At 43.1% G+C, this 21,884-nt stretch overlaps 1 protein-coding gene across 2 annotated transcripts in view; it reads left to right on the top strand.

Moving 5' to 3' along the window:
- Farp2 (FERM, ARH/RhoGEF and pleckstrin domain protein 2) overlaps window positions 1-21,884 on the top strand; it is a 97,790-nt gene that overhangs the window by 5,746 nt on the left and 70,160 nt on the right. For both annotated transcript variants that reach the window (XM_076549675.1, XM_076549676.1), the window contains exon 2: window positions 9,834-10,044. In XM_076549675.1, the coding sequence (XP_076405790.1) occupies window positions 9,862-10,044 (183 nt within the window). In that variant the 5' untranslated portion in view covers window positions 9,834-9,861. The remainder of the gene's footprint in view (window positions 1-9,833; window positions 10,045-21,884) is intronic.

A 21,884-nucleotide genomic window follows, 5' to 3' on the forward strand; every position in this document is an offset into this window, starting at 1 on the left:
CTTGCCTCCTCTGGAAGGTTGGCAGCTATCAGTAAAACATGAAGCAGGCCATTACAGGTGCTGTGTGATATCAAAGGTATATATATATATATATATATATATATATATATATATATATATATATATCCATATATCCATTACTGTAAAAAGTTGGGAAAGAATTTTACATTGGAAAGAAGAGTAAAAATCAGTCCTTTACCCTCTCCCAGTGAGAACCACCATAAACGTGTGGGCTTGTTTTTTTTAGGAAGGATGGGTTTATTTTGGTTCATGGTTAAAATGTGTGATAGTGGAGCTTAGTTTCTGGGAGTGCACACTCCATTCATCCTGGCCCTCCCACTCATTAGCTAGAACATCTGGATATGTGCATGATGCAGCTGTGTAGGACTCTGGCAAGCAAAAGGTAATGGGCAGTGGAGATGAATGCCATTCTGACCCCCCCTTCCCTGTCTTGCCATCAGAATATTCAGAACCTGGAGGGGGCTTCAGGTAGGGATAGGGAGAGCTACAGAGAAGCCCTCTAGTTTGGGCTCCAGAGGAGAGTGGGAAAAGTCCACCATTTTTCCTCTTTGCCTCTTCATCATTGCCATAGAAGTTGCCTTTTCCCTCTCTACCCCCTTGGAGCTCCATCCCAGGCAAAGTACAATTTGTAGGCCAGCAGAGCTGCTAAAGCCCCAGGTTTCTGGTGTAGGGTTTTCCTAGGGAACATCAGGACTCTGAAGTGGAGTTGGCACTGAGACAATATTCCACAGAAGACTGGATGGGACTGCAGCCTGAATGCAGCCAGTCCAGTGTCTGCTCATCAGAAATACCAGTATGCTCCACAGGACTGAAATAAGACCTACACTCCACAGCACAGTGTTTTAAAAGTCTAGGATATAATCCAAAGATACTCATACATGAAAACCCAGGGAAATGCTCATAAGCAAAAGACAGACTGAAAGTGAAGTGATGTAAATATGGAACCGATCTGAGGACTTTGTGATTGTTAGTGTGCTGGTTAGTCTTATGTCACCTTGTACAAAAGTACAGTTATCTGAAAGGAAGGAACCTCAACTGAGAAAATGCCCCAATAAGATCTGGCTGTAAGGCATTTTCTTAGTGATTGATGTGTGAGGGCCCAGCACATTGTGGGTGGTTCTATCCCTGGGCTGGTGGTCCTGGGTTCTACAAAAAGGCAGTAAGCAGCGCTCCTCCAAGGCCTCTGCATCAGTTCCTGCCTCCAGATTCCTGCCCTGTTTGAGTTCCTGTCCTGACTTCCTTTGATGATGAGCAGTGCTGTGTAAGTGTAAGCCGAATAAACCTCCCCAACTTGCTTTTCGATCACGGTGTTTCATCACAATCCTAAGACAGGATTGTGGCCTCTGTGGCCATTAATTCTTAGTGTTCATCCTGGAAATGTGTTACATAGCAAGACACTTGGCAGATGTAATTAATGGTACCTGGGCCTGTGGTACTTGCCTAGAGCTTGTGAGGCCACCACAAAAAGATTTTTTTTTCAGTTACAGAATTTTGTTTTATGTAAAATTAGAGCATCTAGCAATTATCTGAAGCACCAAGTGATGGAAATTATAAATCTGTTTAATGTTCAGATAGTTAAACAACTGGAGAGTGAAGGTAGAGCTGCAAGGTGGACGTGTCTTTGGACCCGTTGTCTTGTTTATTCTGTGGTGTTTGTGTGAAGAGTCTTTACTCTGTAGCTATTGCTGGACATGCCCAGGTTGGAAGACTGATCACAGAGCCCCACGAGGCTTACTTTGGTTTGGGCTATAAGTACTATAAACTAGTTGGCACATCAACTTTCAGTTGTTGTTTTGTTTTGTTTTTTTCCATTAAGATGCTTACAACAGTTGTGGGTCAGTAGCAGAGTTGGGACTGGATCCTGTGTGTGATGGCTCGAACATTTTCCACCAAGCATCTGCTGTCCTTGTTCTAGCAAATACCCACCTCTCTCTGGGTTTTGGTGTGTGTGTGTGTGTGTGTGTGTGTGTGTGTGTGTGTGTGTGTGTGTGCATGTGCATGCATCCATACTGTGGGTGTGCATACACATGTGTGGCTATATGTTGACCTCAGGTGTCATCTTCAGTCATTTTCCACCTTACTTTTGGAAACAAGGTCTCTTACTAAATGTGGATCGAATGAGACCCGATCGTATATTTGAACACTTGGTCCCCAGTTGGCGGACTGTTGGGGAAGGATTACAAGGTGTGTCTGGCCTCTTTGGAAGAGGTGTGTCACTTGGGGTGGGTTTGAGGTTTCAACAGACTCTTGCCAGTCCCAGTGTGTCTTGCTCTTTCTGCTTCCAACTGTCGGGTCAAGAGATAAGCTCTTGGCTGCTCCTGTCCCAATGCCTTTGTTTTACCATCGTGGACTCTAACCCTCTGAGACTGTAAGCCCCAAATTCTTTGTAAGTTGCCTTGGACATGGTATTTTATCACAGCTGTAGAAAAGTGACTAAGACACTAAACTTAGAAATTAAACTCACAAATTAAATGAGACTTGTGGGCCAGCAAACCCCAAGGAGCTGTCTGTCGCAGCCCCCCAGCCCCGGGGTTACAGGCACACTTGGTTTGGGTGGGCTCTGGTGTAGCAAGCTTTCTTGTCCGACTATCTTTGGACAGCCAGCCTGCAGATAACAACCCGGAAACTTACTAATTATAAAAGCTTGGCCTTACCTTAGGCTTGTCTCAACTAGCTCTTATAACAATTTAACCAATTTATATTAATCTATTTTCTGCCATGTGGTGTTACCTTTCTCCATCCTGCCCATCCTGCTTCCTCTGCATTTGGCTGGTGATTTGGCCATCCTTCTCCTGTCCCTGGAAGTCCTGCCTAACCTCTTCCTAGCTATTGGCCATTCAGCGCTTCATCACACCAATCACAGCAGCACATCTTCACACAGTGTACAAACATCTCACAGCATCCTGGGGATGCACACTCAGGTCCTCACACTTGTACAGCAAGCCCTTGACCAACTGAGCATCTCCCCAGCCCTTCTACGGCCTCTTAACATCACCGACACAGAAGTTCCTGACTGATCCGGTGGAGGAGCCAGTGTTGGCTACCGGGCTCACTTGTCCACATGGTGCAGGCGATGACTCCAGCTGTGGTTTCTGCAGTGCTGCAGCCACGTCAGCTTCCGCCTGGCAGTGCTGCAACTGTGTCTAGAGAGGTGCTGATTGCTGAGTCAGTGAGACTCCTAGGAAGGGTGTGGGTGCTCACACCTGCCCGTCTGCCTAGCTAGCTGTTTCTCATCAGTTCTTTGAACCTTGCCCTGTAATATAAAACCCGACACTGTTGTTCAGCTTCTGCATATTGATTAACTTGCTTACTTATTTTCTTTTTAAATCAGTTGTGCTTGGAGAAGGAGGGGCCCATCCCTTGCTGTACTGCAGTAGTGTAGCCCAAGGTTGGGGGGCTGGCTTGGAGTCCATTTATGAAAGATGACTCATGGGCCGGTGAGAAGGCCCAGCTAGTAAAGGCACGTGCTGCCAGACCTAATGACCTTAGTTCCATCCTTGGACCCACGTGGAAGACCGAGAGAACCAACCCCCACAAGTTGTCCTATGACCTCCATGTGGAGTGCCCATACACATACAGATGTGCCCATACACATACACACAAACGTTTTTAAAGTTCATAACATTGAGTAGATTTTAGACCTGTTAGACAAATTTCATGAAAATGCTAAATATCATACTCTGTCTCTTTGGCTAGTTAGTAAAGAAGCTTGCCTCTTAATTCTCCTGTTAGGACCCAGAGTTTCAAGGAAGGCAGATGTCCACTGCCCAACAGTATTCTAGCTATCTCCCTTAACTGTGGACAGTAGACTGTGCCTTTGTTCAGGGAGAGCAAGAACCTTGGTAACCAGATCTAGGCTCAAAGCTGACTCTGTCACTTTTGGGTTAAGTGTTCCTTCGCAGCCTCTATTTATTTATTTACTTAAGCCTTTTTAGTGCAGAACTTTCCCATACACATTCCGTCCTATACATCCCCCGCCCCCACTGTCAGCAGCCCTTACCAAAGCAGATGTCTGTTACATCACCACCATCCCGAAAGCCTTGCCAACTTTTAGGCTGAATTTTCCAACTTTAGGAAATGACATGTCACAGGGTTTTTTAAATTATTATTTTTAAATGGGAACATAACCAAAGCAGCCAAATTTGTAGTGAATGGTACAAAATGATGGAAATTGTATCCAGCTACCAGGGATATTTTTAGGGATGCAGACTACAAAGCATTCCATTCACATGGAAAAAGAGATGAGAAAATTGCTTGAGTCTCCTATATAGGTTGCTGGTTCTTTGCCCGGCCTTTCTGTGGACCTCTGGGGGTGGTGCTCCAGCAGATACCAGGACAGGGCAGAAGTGGACTGTAGGCTCCCAGAACTGTGTTTCTTCTGACCTAGTCTTCTTAATATTTATTTATAAGCACACAAAACAAAATAAAGTTCATTCCTGTTAGGTCATATCTTACATAAGGCAGGTTCAGAGCATATCTCCCCCCGCCCTCAATTATTCCTCATGTCAGACTAAAGCAAATGATACTGAGTGAAGCAGCCTGTGACTCTGCAGCAAGAGCCCGGCTGTTTGCTGCTTCTGAAACAGTTGAGAGACCAGAGATGAAGATTAACCAGCATTCCCTACACTGGGACTGTCTACCAGTTTTCTATCAAATTCTTTTCATCTCTCCTAAACTTAGTAATGCATTGAGCCTAAAAGTCTCACCTTAAGTCCCTGTCTCAGACTCCACCTTAAATCTGAGTACTTGTTAAGTGGATAGTTCACGCCACATCACTCACTGTTGCGAACAGCAAACAGATTTGTCTTTGAAATTGCAGCACAGTGCCTCCAGGGTCATTTCTTATCCAAACCAGTGTGAATAGAGTATGTTAGGACTCTGGGTCTCAGCTGCAGCTCTATGAATGACTCTCTTTGAACCAGATGAAAAGGAAGACAAAGGTCACTGCTCAGAAGGTGTGTAAGCTTGCAGTGGTTTCCCTGGTGAGACTCAGAGTTCACGAGAGCTTTGATATCCCTTGAACTCTTCTGTGTCTTTTGTTCTCATGGCTGATGAACTAATTAATATTAAATGAAAAGTTACAGCTAGGTTATGGTTAATCTGTTTTAAATATATTTTTACTAAATATACATATATAATATGAATTTATGGCTTAATTGTGTAAGATTTAAAAAAAAAATATTTGTTTTATATGTGTGTGCACATGTTCATGCAGGTGCCTTCAGAGGCCAAAACAGAGTGTCAGATTCCCTGGAACTAGATAGAGCTACAGGTGGTTGTAAGCTTCCTGATGTGAGTGCTAGGAACTAAACCCAGCTTCTCTGCAAGAATAGCAAGTGCTCTTACCTGCTGTGTCACTCCATTTGTTTTGTTTTTGAGAATGTTTAAGAGCATTTGTTCTTGCAGAGGACCTGGGTTTGATTGCCAGCACCCACATGACAGCTCACAACCGTCCATAACACATTTCAGGGACCCAGTGCCCTCCTCTGACCTCCTCAGGCATCAGGCACAGTATTACACGCAAGCAAAACACTCATGTACAAAATAAATCTTTAAAAAGGAAAGAAGGGAAGGAGGAAGGCAGGAAAGCTTACTGCTCTTGCAACAGGACCCAGGTTCGGTTCCCAGCACCCACATGATGGTTCACAACCATCTGTAACTTCAGTACCAGAGGATCCGGTGCTTTCTTTTGACCTCCACAGGCTCCTATTGGTATGTGGCACACACATACACACCCACACAAATAAATAAGTAAATAAATAAATATTTTTTGTAAAAGGATCCCGGTTCAGTTCCCAGCATCTATATGGTGACTCACAACTGTCCATAATTCAAGTTCCAGAAAATCTGATGCTCTTTTATGACCTCAGGCACTGTATTCATGAGGTGCTCAGACATACATGCAGGCAAAACACCTATACACATAAAAAATAAAAATAAATAAGGAGCTGGGCTAGAGAGATGGTCCAGTGGTTAAGAGCATTTGCTAAGAGACAAAGTCTTACTATGTAGCCCAGGCTGGTCTTGAACTTGTGACCACCTGCCTTAGCCTCCTAGATGCATGTGTATGCCACCACACTGTGTGGTTTAATGCTTTATAAAGTGAACTCTGTCTGCCCTAGGAGTACTTACCCTGTGCCCTGTTTAAGTAAGAGAGGGACTCTTATCCTGAGTGAACTAGCAATAACTTCCCTTGCATTTTCTTTTTATATGTTTTTTTTTCATCTTAGTGTGTACTTCTAGGTCCTGTGGTTATCCTTGTTCATTTTCTTAGAACTACATGGTTAGATGCAACCATCTAATAACAAATACAAGCAGCTGGGCAGTGGTGGCACATACCTTTAATCCCAGCACTCAGGAGGCAGAGGCAGATGATCTTTGTGAGTTCAAGGCCAGCCTGATCTACAGAGTGGGTTCCAGGACAGCTAAGGGTACACAGAGAAACCCTGTCTCAAAAAACAAAAACAAATAGAAAAGAAAACCTGAAGAATTTTTTCCTTTCAACATAGAAGCTGAGCCCAGTGTCACATGCCCATTCCCCAACATGTGGGAAGCTGAGGCAAGAGCGTGGATTCAGTCAGGGAAGATAACAAAACCCTGTCTCTAAATTAATACATATAAAATACAAGTGAAAATTACATAGTAAGATAAATTAGATAAATAGCCTCTGAAAATAGAATTTTCAGAGTTGTAGCCTTACTTAAGGGAAGATTGACTTTGGTGAGCAGAGTAAAACATATACTTTATTTCAGAAGAACTAAAGTTAATCAATTTTCCCATCATTATAACAAAATACCCGAGAAAACAACTCCAGGGAAGAGGGGTTTATTCTGAATCAGTCTCAGGTTTTAGTCATCGTCACTCCCCATTGCTTCTGGGTCCGTTTGTAGTGAAAGAACATCATGGCAGAGAGCATGGGGTAGAGTAAAGTGGCTGACCTCAGAGGCAGAGGGACACTGACCCCCACTGGCCTACTTCCTCCAAGTAGGCCTAAGGCAGTAATGCCATCCAATTATGAACCTGTCAGTGGGTTAATCCACCACAGGGTTAGAGCTCTCATAATTCAGTCATTTCTCAAAAGCCCATCAGATGGTAGCCAGGCCTTTAACACGGAGACCTTTTGGAACAGTTCACACGCAAACTTTAGCAAGAACACTTGATGATTCAGTGTTTGAGAAACATAAACTAATGAAGAACAAGAGGCTACTGTTTGTATTTTCATCTACTTCCACTTTGGAGGTACCCTAAATGCAGAAGTCTCCATTTACAGTCTTTTTGTATTAAAATTTTGTGAAAGTGAAGTGAAAACATTCATGGTTGTGGTTTTGAAAGCTTCATAGACTTGTGCTAACATTGACAGTGTGGACACTCCTAAGTGCTGGTCTGCTGTGGTCAGTTTTCAGTCTTATGTACTATATATACAGTATACTGTTTGATGAGACAGTGCAGTTTCTTTAATGCCGGAGATACTAAGTAACTACTTAGCTGCACAGTGCAATTTCTTTAATGCCACGGATACTAATTAACTACTTAGCTGCACAGTGCAATTTCTTTAATGCCATGGATACTAAGTAACTACTTAGCTGGCAGGCACAGTGAGAATCTAGTCCTGCCCTCAGGGAGCATACAGACTGGAAAGCTTCCAAAGAATGGTAGGTCACAGCTACCTAGCCTCACATGTAAGTAGTTGGCCTATTCATTGGTTTGAACTGGCTTTATACAGGAATTGAGATGGGAAATTAACTTGGTGCGGTTATGTACCACTTCATCACTTTGCCAACATTATGCTTTTTAAAAATTTTTTATTTGTGTGCATATGTGTGGATGCACATATGTGGCACATTTGTGGAGGTCAGAGAACAGTTTTCTGGAGTCAGTTCTGTCCTTCCACCGTGTGAGTCCTGGTGGTCAGGTCATCGGGCTTGGCAAAGTGCCTCTACTTGCTGAACCTTCTCGCTCGAATATTGCACTGTGCCAAAAGATTTTAACCTCCTTTGATAAACTGGGTGCATGCAGCACTTCACAACTAAGATCCTTGTGGGATGTGGCTTTAAGAAGGAATTGGTTGGTAGTGAGTCATGAGGAAGCTTTTCAAATGTCATTCAAAGGCTACAAGATCCTTTTGTTGGTTGGTCTTGATAAGATATTCATGAAAACGGGAAAGGACTGGCAACTACGGGTGGCACTGAAGAGGCTGGGCGGGGATTGAGTGAGTTTGATGCTTTTGTTTTCTTAGTGCTGAGGGTTTAACTCAGACCCTTGTGCCATGCTGGGCTAGCCTTCTGCCACTGAGCCACAGCTCCAGCCCAAGAGAAATAAATTCTTCAAAAGGTTACTACAGTTAGCAGAAAACATTTACAAAGTGATTTAAGAGACATAAAGTAAGTTTTGCAGACTACATTCTCCGTTGGTTAAATATCTGGTGTATGTATCTCACTTCTACCCTGTTGCCTGTATCCTTTGCTATCATGGTTTTACTGTTAAACATTTTTCTTTTTCTTTTTCTTTGTTATTTGTTTGTTTTAAAGGCAAGTTCTCACTATGTACACCAGGCTGGCCTCAGACTCAGAATGTCTTTTGCCTCTGCCTCCTGCATGCTGAAATTAAGGCATGTACCTCCACACTCTGCTTGCTTAGGTTTGTTTTTTGTGTTTTAAGAGAGGGTTCTATGTAGACCAAGCTGGCCTAGAACTTGCTGGGTAGCCACGTATGATCTTGAACTCAGACCCATCCTCCTGCCCCTGCTCCTGTGTGCTGGAATTCGGTGTGTGCCACCACCACCTGCTTTATGTCACGCTGGGGATTGAACTCGGGACTTTGTTCATTGCCAGGGAAGTGATATAATAACCAGGCCACATCCCTACTCCTTAATTTTTTTAAATTTGATTTTCAGATTTAATAAGATTTAAGAAGAAAAATTTCCATAGATAATAAGTACCTTAGTACAAGGGAAAACAATATTTATTTTCTAGCAGATATTTAGCTTGCTCTTTATTAAATTACCCTATTAGGCTGAACAGCTTAAAAACAGGCTTTTCCTTTAGTACAACAAGAAGGATTAAAAATGATCCTGGTCCTCTTGGACCTCTAGTGTCATCTTAAATGGTGCATCGTGGTACCAGTGTTATGGTGGGTTTAAGGTGGGGCACAGCTTGAGAATAGTCTGGGCCAGGTATGTGGACTCACCAAGTCCTTGTCCGGGCTGTCATTTGGTGCCATACCTCAGATTTCCTCCCAGATGACCAGTGGCAACTGCTCTACCCTAGAAAATACAAGGAGTATGAAGCTGGCAAAGACAAGTCTGGCTGTTTCCATGTCCTTTAGCTTCATCCCTGTGGCCTTCTTGGCACACTGAGCCAATGTAAAAGTCAAGTCTATGGCTGCTTCAGATTACTGTGACCATGCCAGACATATGTTGATGCTCTCCTGTTACTTTTACTAGAAAGGACACTGTACAGCACTTGGAACAAATTGTTAGCATTTGGGTACTGAGCAGTTCTGGGAAGAGAGATAGTCATGGATTTTCTCCCTGTCCCAGGTGAGTGATAATGATGTCACTCATGAATGGCTTCTTGGATGTTCAGTGACTTAATATATGCATCTGGCTCAGAGAACCTTGAAGTATTACTAGGGGTTTTATTCATTTAGTGCTACAACTATATAGGAGAAGAAGAACTTTATGTTCATTATGTTAATGTAATTTAAAACTCACAGAAGTTAAATACACCATATTGCGGGTTCTTATGAGCTCAATTTTTTTACATTGTGTTAATACCTAAATAATGTAGTTATTTAGTGTATTTTTGTTTTAGTGTTTCCTCCACCTTCAACTAATGAAGAATGGGAGAGATAGAAGGAACATACAGAGTTTTACCGACTTCAGGGACGCGCTTGGGCGGCCAGACTTCTGTTGGAGTGAGTACCCTGGAACCGGAGCAGACGCTCTCACCCAGGATGCAGGAGAAGCACCTGCGTATCAGAGTGAAACTCTTGGATAGTACTGTGGAAGTGTTTGACATTGAGGTAAGAAGCATGATTTTCTAAGGCATATTTCCTTCTATGGTCTAAAGACAGTAATCTGGACCAGATTCTGTTTTGCTGGTAAGGGTTTGTGTTGTGTGTTATTCAGGTAATCAAGAGTTGCTTTGCTGACTGCCCAGCAGTCTTTAGAAATAGTAAATCTAAGTTAACTTTCAAATAAAATTCTGAAGGGTCCACTGTTTCCATTCTTTTGTTTTAAGAAGATGGCGGAAGAATCCAAACTGCGCCCAAATGGCTTTGACTCAGACCTTCTCCGTTCCCCACCTAGGTGTCTGGGGTCCTGGCACCTCCATACTAGATGACATGTGGCCTTAAGATGTGTCGGCATTCCTGTCTGAGCACCAAATCAGTCCTTCCTGCTCAGGGGGCTGGTACAAGGACTGGATGAGTACTAGGAAGCAAGCCTGTGGATGAGGTGCTCCACAGTGAGGGGTGACATGGTGTGCACTGTACCCTGAGGCCTTACACTGTGAATTAGTGCACAGTGAGAGGTAGGTAGTGTGGACTTGACCTTCTGAGGCAGTGTACAGTGAACCTGGCGTCCAGGCAGTGCGCAGTGAGGGAGGCCTGCTGTTGTGAGGAGGTGCACACCAGTGCTAACATTGGTGTGAGCAGGTGCACACTAGTGCTAACGTTGGTGTGATCAGGTGCACACCAATGCTAACATTGGTGTGAGCAGGTGCACACCAGTGCTAACATTGGGAGACGGTTCACATTATTACTGCAGAACTTACTTGCTCAGAGTAACAGTTATACAGTTTTTTTTGGAACAGGATCTCATGTAACCAAGACTGAACTTGAACTCTGTATATAGCTAAGGATGATTTGTAGCTAAAAATACTTCATTTGTCAGTATATACCATTTGGCTGTAAATAATGCTGTTCATGAGCATTTCATGTAAAAGATTCTGTGTAAACGTATGTTTTAATTTCTTTGGTAATGGACAAGGAAGTCAAATTGCAACATCACATGGTAACTCCAAGGTTTAGTCATTTGAGGATGCACCAAGCTGTCTCCCAAAGTCATGGTACTACTTCTTCGTTCCCATTAGCAGTGTTTCTGATTTCTCCACATCCTTTTTTGAACCTTTTAATTCCAGCCATCCTGTGGGTATTCCATTTAGGAAACTGCTCCTGAGATAGATTGTAAGGACAAAATGAGCCAGTCACAGCTAGCTAGTGTCTGAGTCAGCACAAGCAGAGAAGCTTCTGCAGTGCCAGGGTATGAGGAGTTAGTGGGAAAGGGTGCTGCTTCTGCCTGTAAAGACCCTGAAGAGGCTGCACTAGACAAGAACCAAAGCTTACTTGTATGACTTTTGAAGCATTTTAGTTTCATCTCCAAGTGTTATGCAGGTTTATAGAAGTAAGAACTGTATTGATTCCTGTAATCCCAGTCTGTTTGTACTCTTTCCATCTGTCTGGTTTGTTTTTGATTTTGGTTTTGAGACACAGTTTTATTCTATAGCCCAGGTAGGCATAGAATTCATTGTGTATACAGTCCAGGCTGACCTCAAACTGAGCTATAAGGTTAAGTATTGATTTAAATAAAGTGGTGTGCCTCTGTAATCCCAGTACTCAGGAGGCTGAAGCAGGAGGGTTGCCACAAATTAGAGACCAGCCTGAGCTACAGAGTGAGACTCTTAAAAAAAAGTTATTCTTCCATTGTAGCCACTTCCGCTCTTGGGAGTTCTTTCCTTTTCTTAATAAAAGGACACTTTGTGTTCTTACTTCTTGTCCAAATTTCCATGTGCTTCTTGGGCCTGAGACAGGGAACTCAGAAGCCACTTGCTCAGGGAAGCTTAGGTGGCTGTTGATCATCTAGAACCCCAGAATACTGAGTTCAGTTCACCAAGAACCATGAAACCCTCTGTCATATTCAAGGCACCTGTATCATTTGAAAGTCCCCCCAAGATTAAATACAGAAAGCCAAGGTGTCCAGGGGATCTATGAATATCAAAAACACTGGAAAAAGATATGACAGCAAAGTTTACAAAGTGCCTCCATCAAGCAGAGTCGTAGAACACGCACAATGTGGTTTCTGCCCTTCAGATAAAGGATTGTGACAGATTCTATGAATCGACACAACTCGTTGAAAACACTTTTTCTTATTCCAACTGGCTTTTTGCATTTCTTAATATTTTAACAAGCTTGATCAGATTATCTGTGAAAAAATAATTTTTCTTTTTAAATCTCTGCGCTTTTTATCATATTATCACATTGGTTATAGCTTCCAATGCAGTGTTAAATACATGTTAAGAGAAGATATTATTGTCTTGTTCTTAAGGCAAAACATTTACAATCTCATCCTTAAGTATACTGTTTGCTGTTGGTTTTTATAGATGCCTTTAACATGTTAAGTTGCCATCTATTCCTATGGCAACTAGGAGTTAAGCGAGAGTTCTCCCATTCTCTTTAAAACCATATGTTGCCGGGCGGTGGTGGCACACGCCTTTAATCCCAGCACTTGGGAGGCAGAGTCAGGTGGATCTCTGTGAGTTCAAGGCCAGCCTGATTCTCAGAGTGAGATCCAGGATAGGCACCAAAACTACACAGAGAAACCCTGTCTCAAACAAACAAACAAACAACAAACAAAAACATATGTTAAAATTTACCAAAATTTTGCATTAATTGAAATGATAATTTGTTTTCCTTTATTACTTTCCTTTTTGAGACAGGGTCTCGCTATATGACCCTGGCTGGCCTAGAAGTCACTATGTAGACCCTGCTGCCCTTGAACTTTGCCTCCCGAGTGCTGGCATTAAAGTCATGCATCACCACACCCTGCTCATTTGCTTTTCTCTTATTCTGTTGATATTATTAATTACATTAGTTACGTCATCCTAACTCTCACTTATTACCTTCTGAACACAGACACCAGCATGTCCTGGAATCTTCAGTCTCTCATGCATCACTAGCTGGCTCGTTTTTTGTCAACTTGACACAAGCTAGAGGAGAGGGGACCTCAGCTTAGAGAATGCCACCAAAGTACTGGCCTGCAAGCAAGCCTGTGGTGCATTGTCTTGGTTGACTGGTGGGGGTGGGCCTATGCCACTGTGATAGTGCCACCCCTGAGCAGATGGTCCTGAGTCGTTCATACAGGGTGAGCAACCGTGAGAGGCAAGCCAGGAAGCAGTGCCATTGGTCTTGGTTAGTTGAATGAGTTATACGGTTGTAAACACCGAAGTCTGGCCTCTGCTCTAAAGGTCTCGGTTTTGAGCCTTAAGTTTAGTATTTATTTATTTGTTTGTTTGTTTGTTTGTTTGTTTATTGAGACAGGGTTTCTCTGTGTTGCCCTGGCTGGAATTCATTCTGTGGACCAGGCTGGCCTCAGACTTACAGAGATCTGCCTGCCTCTGCCTCTGAGTGCACCACCACACACAGTCTTAAGTTTATTTTAAAACCAGGGCTTATGATACTCCCATCCATAGACGTCATTTGCAGAAACAAACTTAGTTCCAGGATTTTGTAAGAATGAAGTAAGATTCACATCATGGTTCTCACATTGACTGTGACTGGATTGAGGAGACGCTTCTGTTTGTGTAGAAGGCACTTGTAGTGATGCAGGAAAAGGAGGGCGTCGCTGTGGCAGTTTCAGGGTGAGTGCCCTGTGTGGATGTAGGCTTCAGTTATCATTCTTACTTTAATGGACTTTTAGCATTTATAGATGGGATATTTGGTTATCCAAAGGTCAATCAGTGACTGGCTTTCTGATCTTGGATAGTCTTGGTTTGTTTCAGTTCACTGAATGAGTTGTATGGTTGGTGATCAACACTGAAATCTAGCATCATCTCTAGAGAATCTTCACTTGGAGCCATAACTTTATTTAAAAACCTTGTAGAAGAAAGTTATGTATCAGCTTGCTTTATCCCACATGCTAAGTTGTGGAGTAGAAATGCTTTCAGCTCTGACACTGACAGTGTCCAACTCTGTCACTCATACAGTGAAGAGGGTACCTAAGACCTCACCTAGAGGGTCCTCTCCAAACTACAGAGGGCTGAATGTCTAGGGCAGGTGTACTTTCATTGGCTCATAATTTGCTATTTCAAAACTCAGAAGTTAACACGAGGGGATGACTTTTCTATTACCTGAAAGTTAGTGTTGCAGCAGAAGTGGCTTCGATGATTGGAGGAATTGTTGGTGCCGAGTCAATTGGCTGTGGCTCGGTAGTAGAGCACTTGTTAGCATGCACAGAGCCCCAAGTTTGATCCTCAGCGCCCTGCTAGAAACGCCACAAACAGACAAACAAATAAAAAAATAGGTATATTGATATATATACTCCTGTAATCTTAGTGCCTGGGGGGCTGAGGCAGGGGGATTGCCTATACTACATATTGAGTACCAGGTTGGCCAAGGCTACAGAGTGAGATTCTGTCTCAAAAAACAAAAACTAAACAAAAAGTGGTCTTAAGCTGATTGTGGTGGCAAAAGCCTTTAATCCCAGCAATGAGAAGGCAGAAGCAGGCTAATCTGAGTTCCACATGAACCAGGGCTACATAAAAAGACCCCGTCTCTGGAAAGATGGCTCAGGGGTAAAGAGCATTCAATGGCTGCTCTTCAAAAACATTGCAGTTTAATTCCCATCACCCATATGGTGGCTCACAACCGTCTATAACTCCAGTTTCAGAGAATACACATGTTCTTTGGGTCTCTGCAGGCCTCTCAGACATGCATGTGGTACACAAACACTCATTCACAGAAAATAAATAATAAATTAATAACTAAAAAAAGACCCTGTCTCAAAAAAAATAAGCAAATACAAGAAAAAGAGATCTGGGATGTAGATGTAGGATGTAGATGGGAAGGATGTCCTATACCTTCACTGAGAAATGGGAACCAAGTTCTAATGAGCATTCAGGTATTTTTTGTTAGTACTACTCCATTTTCTCATATTTCGATATCCTTTGGTGTATATAAAAAATGATGGGCTTTCATTTTCTTCAAGAAATAAGTTGTCAAGTATGAATCCCAGCACTCAGGCAGAGGCAGGCTAGCTAAGGCCTGTCTTTAAAAAGGAAGAAAAGGAAATACAGAGGTGGGTTGGGAATGTAGCCGCATTGGAAACATGCTTGCCTGTTATGCTCAAAGCCTAGGGTTTGGTCTCCAGCACTGCATAAATAGGGTGTGATGGTACACATGCAGTCACTGCCCATCATCCTGGCATTCCAGAGGTAAATTCAAGGCCAGCATGTACCAATGAGATGCCTGTCAAAACAAAAAATGAATTGCATAAGCAATAGTTAACTCTGTGACAAGGACAAATTCTCAGTCATGAAGTTCCGTGCTAGAATACAAATTTTGTGTTCCAGTAGAAACTTAATGCTTTCCTTCTGACCAGGAAAAAATAGTCAGAATTCCAGAAAGTATTGTAGACAGATGTTTGCCATTTCTCCCACATGAGTATCCTAAATATGGCAAATAAATGGCCTTAGAATTCATTTTGGTCTGACCTCAGAAGAAACAGCTAGTAATTTAACATCTTAAGTTTGGGGATAATGTAGGTGTTTTGCAAAAGCTCTTAGGAGATTTTAGGATACATTGCTGTTATATGACTCTGCCCTAGATCTTGAAACCTGTGATTTTGTCATGGAAAATTGATCCTTTTTTTTTTTTTTTTTTTTTTTTAATCCTAATGCTAGGAATGTGGTTGGGTGGTGCGTGGCAGAGACATTGACATTCTTATTCTTAGCTATTCAGATTGTGGTATTGGAACTCTCTGTACCAGCTCCCCCCACCTAACAGCAGCAAACACCCTCTGTGCTTGACTAGAAAGTAATGATGCCTGATGAAGAAGTTAGGTTATGAAATGGAGAATAGGAAATGTTACCTTGCTTATCCTGGTGTCCTTAAAAATCCTTTAACCACAGTTTTATAAGGAGAATGCTACAAGGATTCAGGATCTCAGCAGAGGGTATAGAAGTGAAATTTGTTGGTTATGTCCCAGCTTCTTTAGCTGTGGGTCACAACCCCATATGGGGTCATGTAACTGAATGTGTGGATTGTGAAAAATTTGACATCAGTAAAAGATTTCTTTTTTTTAATTTGGTTTTTCTTCAAGACAAGGTTTCTCTGTGTATCTCTGGCTGTCCTAGAACTCACTCTGTAGACCAGACTGGCCTCGAACTCACAGAGATCCACTTGCCTCTGCCTCCCTGAGTGCTGGGATTAAAGACCTGCGCCACCTCCACCTGGCTAGTAAAAGATTTCTTAATGCAGAGTGACCAAAAAGTAATTCAAAACTGAATGTGCATAATGAGTGTAGTGCTCACCCATGGTATGTTGCAAGACTTCATTGCTGCTTTGGTTCTGAACACAACATGCTCCCTTCACTTCATACTGCATATAGCTCACACCGTGCAAGGCCAGTGAATGCTGCCTGAAAAGCCTCAACTCAGATTCAAGGCTGTTATATGGTATAAATTGTAGTGTTTTTATTATACATGTAGAGTTTTCTGTGCCTATAGAAACATAATGGTTTAATTATAGAAAACAAAATTTTTTTTAATACTTTCCTACTATCATTTATTTTTTCAGCAGGTATCAAATTAATATGTCTTTAGATTACATTGTGTTAGAATGTTTGTGCTGATGATTTGAGTTTCATTTAAAAATATCAAATGAACTTTGCAGAATTAGGTTAGAATTTCCAGTAGTTTCTGAAATGGCTGTAAACATACTTCTATTGTATAGTGATGCAAAGTAGCATTCTCAGCATTGATGACTATAAAATCAAAGTATCACTTAACCCTGAAAAACATTGAAGATGCTCTGTGTCCTGCAGTGTCAAATATTCAGCCAAGATTTAATTCTTAAAAGTAAATAGGCACCAGGTGGTGGTGGTGCACACCTTTAATTCCAGCGCTGGGGAGGCGCAGGAGCAGGTGGATTCCTGTGAGTTCGAGGACAGCCTGGTCTACAGAGTGAGACAAACAAAACAAATAAACAAAAAATGCATTCTATCTCTTTGTGTTCTAATTTGCTTTTGTTCTTAGTAAATGGTAAACTTATACCAAAGATTTTGTCTATTTTGCTTTTGTTATTGTTGTTTTGAAGACAGGGTTTCTCTGTGTTGCCCTACGTGTCCTGGAACTTGCTCTGTAGATCAGGCTGGTCTCAAACTCAGAAGTCACCCCCTGCATCTGCCCCCTGAGTGCTGGGATTAAAGGCATGCACCACCATGGATGGGCCAAAGAATTGTTAAGAGAAATTTCTTTATGACTTCCTGGTAAATACCTGTTTTATATGCCTGTATAACTGGGATCATGAAAACTTGGGAAAAGGGAAGAGGTAGTTCTGAGTTAGGTTATCTTGGCTTGTAGTACTGTTCTTTGAGCACTGGGGAATTCTCACACGTGGTGTGATTTATTTCCTCATTACCAACCCCAACAGGGACAGGAGTCTTCCCAGATGGCATGGGGCAGCTGATCCACATGAGCTGTAAGGCCCAGTCAGAACCCCTGTGCTTTCTTTTTACTTGCATGATCAAGAAAGAAGTTAACTCATGAGAGGTTCTGCTTATTTTACCTACATTTTTGTCTTGGAATTCTTACTACCTTTCTGGGTGTTTTTTTTTTTTTTTTTTTTCATCTTTTTGATATTCAGACACCTACATCCTTGGCCCAACTCCTCTCAGACAGGTTGTCCTGGCTAGTTTTGTGCCAACTTGACACAAGCCAAAGTCTTCTGAGAGGAAGGAGCCCCAATTGAGGAAAATGCCTCCATTCAATATGGCTTTCGTCAGGCAAGCCTGTTAGGCATTTTCTTTGTTATTTTGTCTTTTTTTTTTTTTTCTTCAGAGCTGAGGACCGAACCCAGGGCCTTGCACTTGCTAGGCAAGTGCTCTACCACTGAGCTAAATCCCCAACTCCCATTTTCTTATTTAGAGATTAATGGGAATTGGGAGAGCTGGGGGCAGACCACTGTGGGTGTTGCCACTCCTGGGCTGGTGGTCCTGGGTTCTAGAAGAAAGCAGGCTGAGCAAGCCGTGAGGAGCAAGCCAGTAAGCAGCTCCCCTCTGTGGCTTCTGCATCAGGTCTACTCCGGGTTCCTGCCTTGGCTTCCTCCCGTGGACTGTAATTCAGGATTTGTGAACCAAATAGACCCTTTCTTCCCCAAGTTGCTTTTGGTCATGGTGTTTCATCACAGCAATAGTAACCCAAACTAGACAGAATTAGCACCAGAAATGGAGTACTGTTGTGACAGAGCTGACCATGTTGATGGGGGAGGGACTTTGGAGCCTTGGGCTAGAAAGCCATTGAGTATTGAGAGCTCAGTGGGCTGTTTTGGAACTTGGAAGATAATACCGAGAACAGTGCAGATGATGGTGGCCTGGCTTGTAAAGTTCAGAGAGAAGCTTAAAGACTATCAGGGTCATTTGATGTTTTGAATTAATAGTCTGTGGTTCTGGTCAGCTAGGGATGAAGAATCAGCCATGATTAACAAGAGCTTAGCATCACTGAAGTGAATGAAACCTTGTTCTACTGGGCAATACTGAACTTCTGGCAGTACACTTGGTCATACTTCTTTTGGAAGAAGAAATGGCTAGATGTGTGATTGCCCACTGATTTGTGGATTGCTGGATGGTCAGGGCCTTGGAAAGGACATGATTGGAAAATTGTTAAGGAAGATACCTGGGAAAGAAGTATGTGGATAGAACTCTCCAAAAGGGCAAAGGGTATAAAGATTGTCCTGTCCCATGTAAATGCTCATCAAACAGTGACTTCAACGGAGGAGTTAATAACCCAGCAGATAGGATGGTCTAGTCTGGGGACAGTCAGCCTCTTCCCCCAGCCATTCCTGTCATTACTCGGTAGGCCCATGAGCAGAGTGGCCCTGTGGCAGAGATGGAGGTTATACATGGGCTCAATAACAAGAACTTCCATTCACCAAGGCTGACCTGGCTACAACTGCTGCTGAATGCCACATCTGCCAACAATAGAAACCAAAATTAAGCCCCAGTATGGCACCATTCCCTGGGGTAAACAGCCTGCACCTTGGTAGCTGGTTAGTACATTGAAATATTCTCTTCATAGAAAGGGCAATGCGTAGTCCTTAGTGGAGTAGATATTAATTCTGCTTATGGATTTGTCTTTCCTGCATGTGATGCTTCTGTCAAAACTACCATCCATGGACTTAGAGAATGCCTTACCCACAGCCTTGGTATTCCACACTGTATTTGGTATTCTAACCCAGGAACTTCAGTCACAGCAAGAGAAGTATGGCAGTGGGCCCATACTCATGGAATCCATTCATTTTACCATGTTCTCCACCATCCTGAGGCAGCTGGGCTGATAGAACAATGGAATGGTCTCTTGAAGACACAGAGCACCAATTAGGTGTCAGCATGGTACAGTTTGTCCCATAGCTAGGATTCATAGATCAAGGAATCAAGGGGTGAAACAGGATGGTTCCACTCACTGTCACCCCTAGTGATGCTCCCTGTTCCCACCACCTTAACTTCTGCTGGTCTAGAAGTTCTGGTTCCAGAGGAGGGGAGCACTCCTACCAGGGCATGGATCACTCACTGGAGCAGGAGGAAGGTAGGTTATGCCACTAGGCATGTATGCTATCATTTCAAGCCTGCAATATCCATGTGCTCCTTCCTCTTTGCACCACCTTTCATCTCTGGAACTGGTTAGGACCAAGGTTTATACGTCAGCCCTTAGCCACTTGATAGAGTGTGGGCATGCATCTCTGCCATCTTGCATCTCTGCCAGCTTGCATCCCTGGGGGAGAGATTTGGTAGGGCAGTTTGCTCAGACATCATATCTGGGCATGCAGATACAAGGATGAAGAGTCACCAGCACTGGCTTCCTGAGGCCAGGAGAATTGTAGGCCAGGTTGTTCCCAGAAGGCTCCTAGGTCACGAGCGGCCCTCCCTCAACTGCCCAGCACACACACGGTAGAGTCAGACAGTACGTTCAGAACTGCTCGCCTCCCTTAGCTGTTCTGATGGCTCAGGAAGAAATGGTGGCTCCAGCTGGTTTGCTGCTCCTAAGAGGTGTGAGCGGTAAGATTGTCCCTGATGCTCAGCTGTGTCTAGCAGACTTGCCACACACATTCTGTTGTGTCATCATGTGTACATTTGTGCTTCTGAGTTGGGGGTTACCTATCTTGAATTGCTGCCAAGGTGTTGCTGGATTGCTCTGGAGAGTAAGCTGTTTTATAGTCTTGTGACCCCATAGGAGTCAACTTGTTCCCAACTTTGGTCCCTTTGCTCTCACATCCTGCTGCCGTCTTCTGTTTTGTTTTGTTTTGTTTGTTGTTTTGCTATTCTTTCCCAGCTTTCCCAGAGCCTTACTATGCTGATGGCTCCTACTGTCTACCACCTGACCTACTGTGGGGCGTGCAACAAAGTTACTTCAGGCCTGCTCTGGTCACTGCCTCAGCCTGTGGTCCTCGAGTGATGCTTCCCCAAGTACTCCACCTCAGTGGCCTTTAGAGCCCAGTGGTATATAGGTGGGTGCCATGTTGTTGAGAGCGCCCTAAATACTGTAGACTAGACACTAGGCTCTGGCTATGAGAAGAGTTAGTGAGCTTGGGAATAGGACCCTTCAATCACTTGTTACCATTGCCCATCACCCAATCTGTCAGGGACCTCCTGCTGAATCCATTCTTTTCTAACTCATCCCCCACTCACCTGTGGGCAGAAAGCCTCTCTCTTCTCCGTGTGTGCTTTTCCATCTCAGCTTCACCTCAGCTGTGGAGCCTTTCTAGGCCACATCAGCCCTGCTTACATTTACTTCCTCTTTAACATTTAAAAAGAAAATTCTAAGCGATGCACGATGGTGTATACCTGCAAACCCAGCAATTGGGATACCAGGGAAAGAGGATGGAGAGTTTGAGACTAGCCTGAGTCACATAGTGAGATTTTGTCTTTAACAAAATTGCTTTATTCTGTTATCTGTCACTTTAAGAAAGTGACCAAGATCTTCCCAGAAAGCTGAGGGGACAAATACAATCATCTCTGTCTTTTCAGAGACAGCGCCCTACTTTTCTGCCTACAGAATATCATATACTTTTAAATGTTATGTTATTTTACAAGCAATGTGTCCCCATTTGGGCTATGCTTGGGCAGTTCCTTGGCTTTCTGGGATGTGTGTCCCTGGAAAGCCTCAGACAGGAGCTGTATACAGCCATCACATCCATATGCTGCATACTGCTACCATAGGGTCTCAAGCTATTCTGCCTTAAGATTTTACAGAGAGTTCATCTAAAGAAAATAATTATTTCAGCTGGGCATAGCACACATATTTAATCCCAGCACTTGGGAAGCAGAGGCAATCATATCTGAGTTTGAGGCCAGCCTGGTCTAATAGCAAGCCCCAGGACAGCTGACTTAGAGACCCTGTCTCATAAAGGAAAAAAAAAAAACCCAAACAACAAAAACTAAAGAATTGTTTCTATTTGCAAGTAATGTATATTCACTGTAGAAACCTAGAAGCTCTCATGGCCACACCCACAGGTGGCTGCTAAAGTGAACAGCCATCCACACTTCTGAGGAGCCTTCTAAAGCCCCAAAGTGAGCCTACACTAATGGACTCCATACCTGTGTAAGAGGGAACATGAAAGAGCTTGCTTCCTCTTTCCTCACGTGGGGCTAGAAGACTTCAGTCTTTGTACCGGGAAGGAGTTTTCATTATTCAGTATGTCTGCTGCAACCTTGGCTTTAGACTTTCAGCCTCCAGAACCAAGAGGCACATGTTAGATAAGTTATATGGCTGTGATGTATTCGTTATAACAACCTGAGCTATGCCATCTTTAACTCAGTTTTCAAAAGATAAATAACCTAGCTTCCACTCTTATCCAAGGTTGCACAGCTAATG

This window comes from Peromyscus maniculatus, chromosome 13, assembly GCF_049852395.1.
Source record: "Peromyscus maniculatus bairdii isolate BWxNUB_F1_BW_parent chromosome 13, HU_Pman_BW_mat_3.1, whole genome shotgun sequence".
NCBI lineage: Eukaryota > Metazoa > Chordata > Mammalia > Rodentia > Cricetidae > Peromyscus > Peromyscus maniculatus.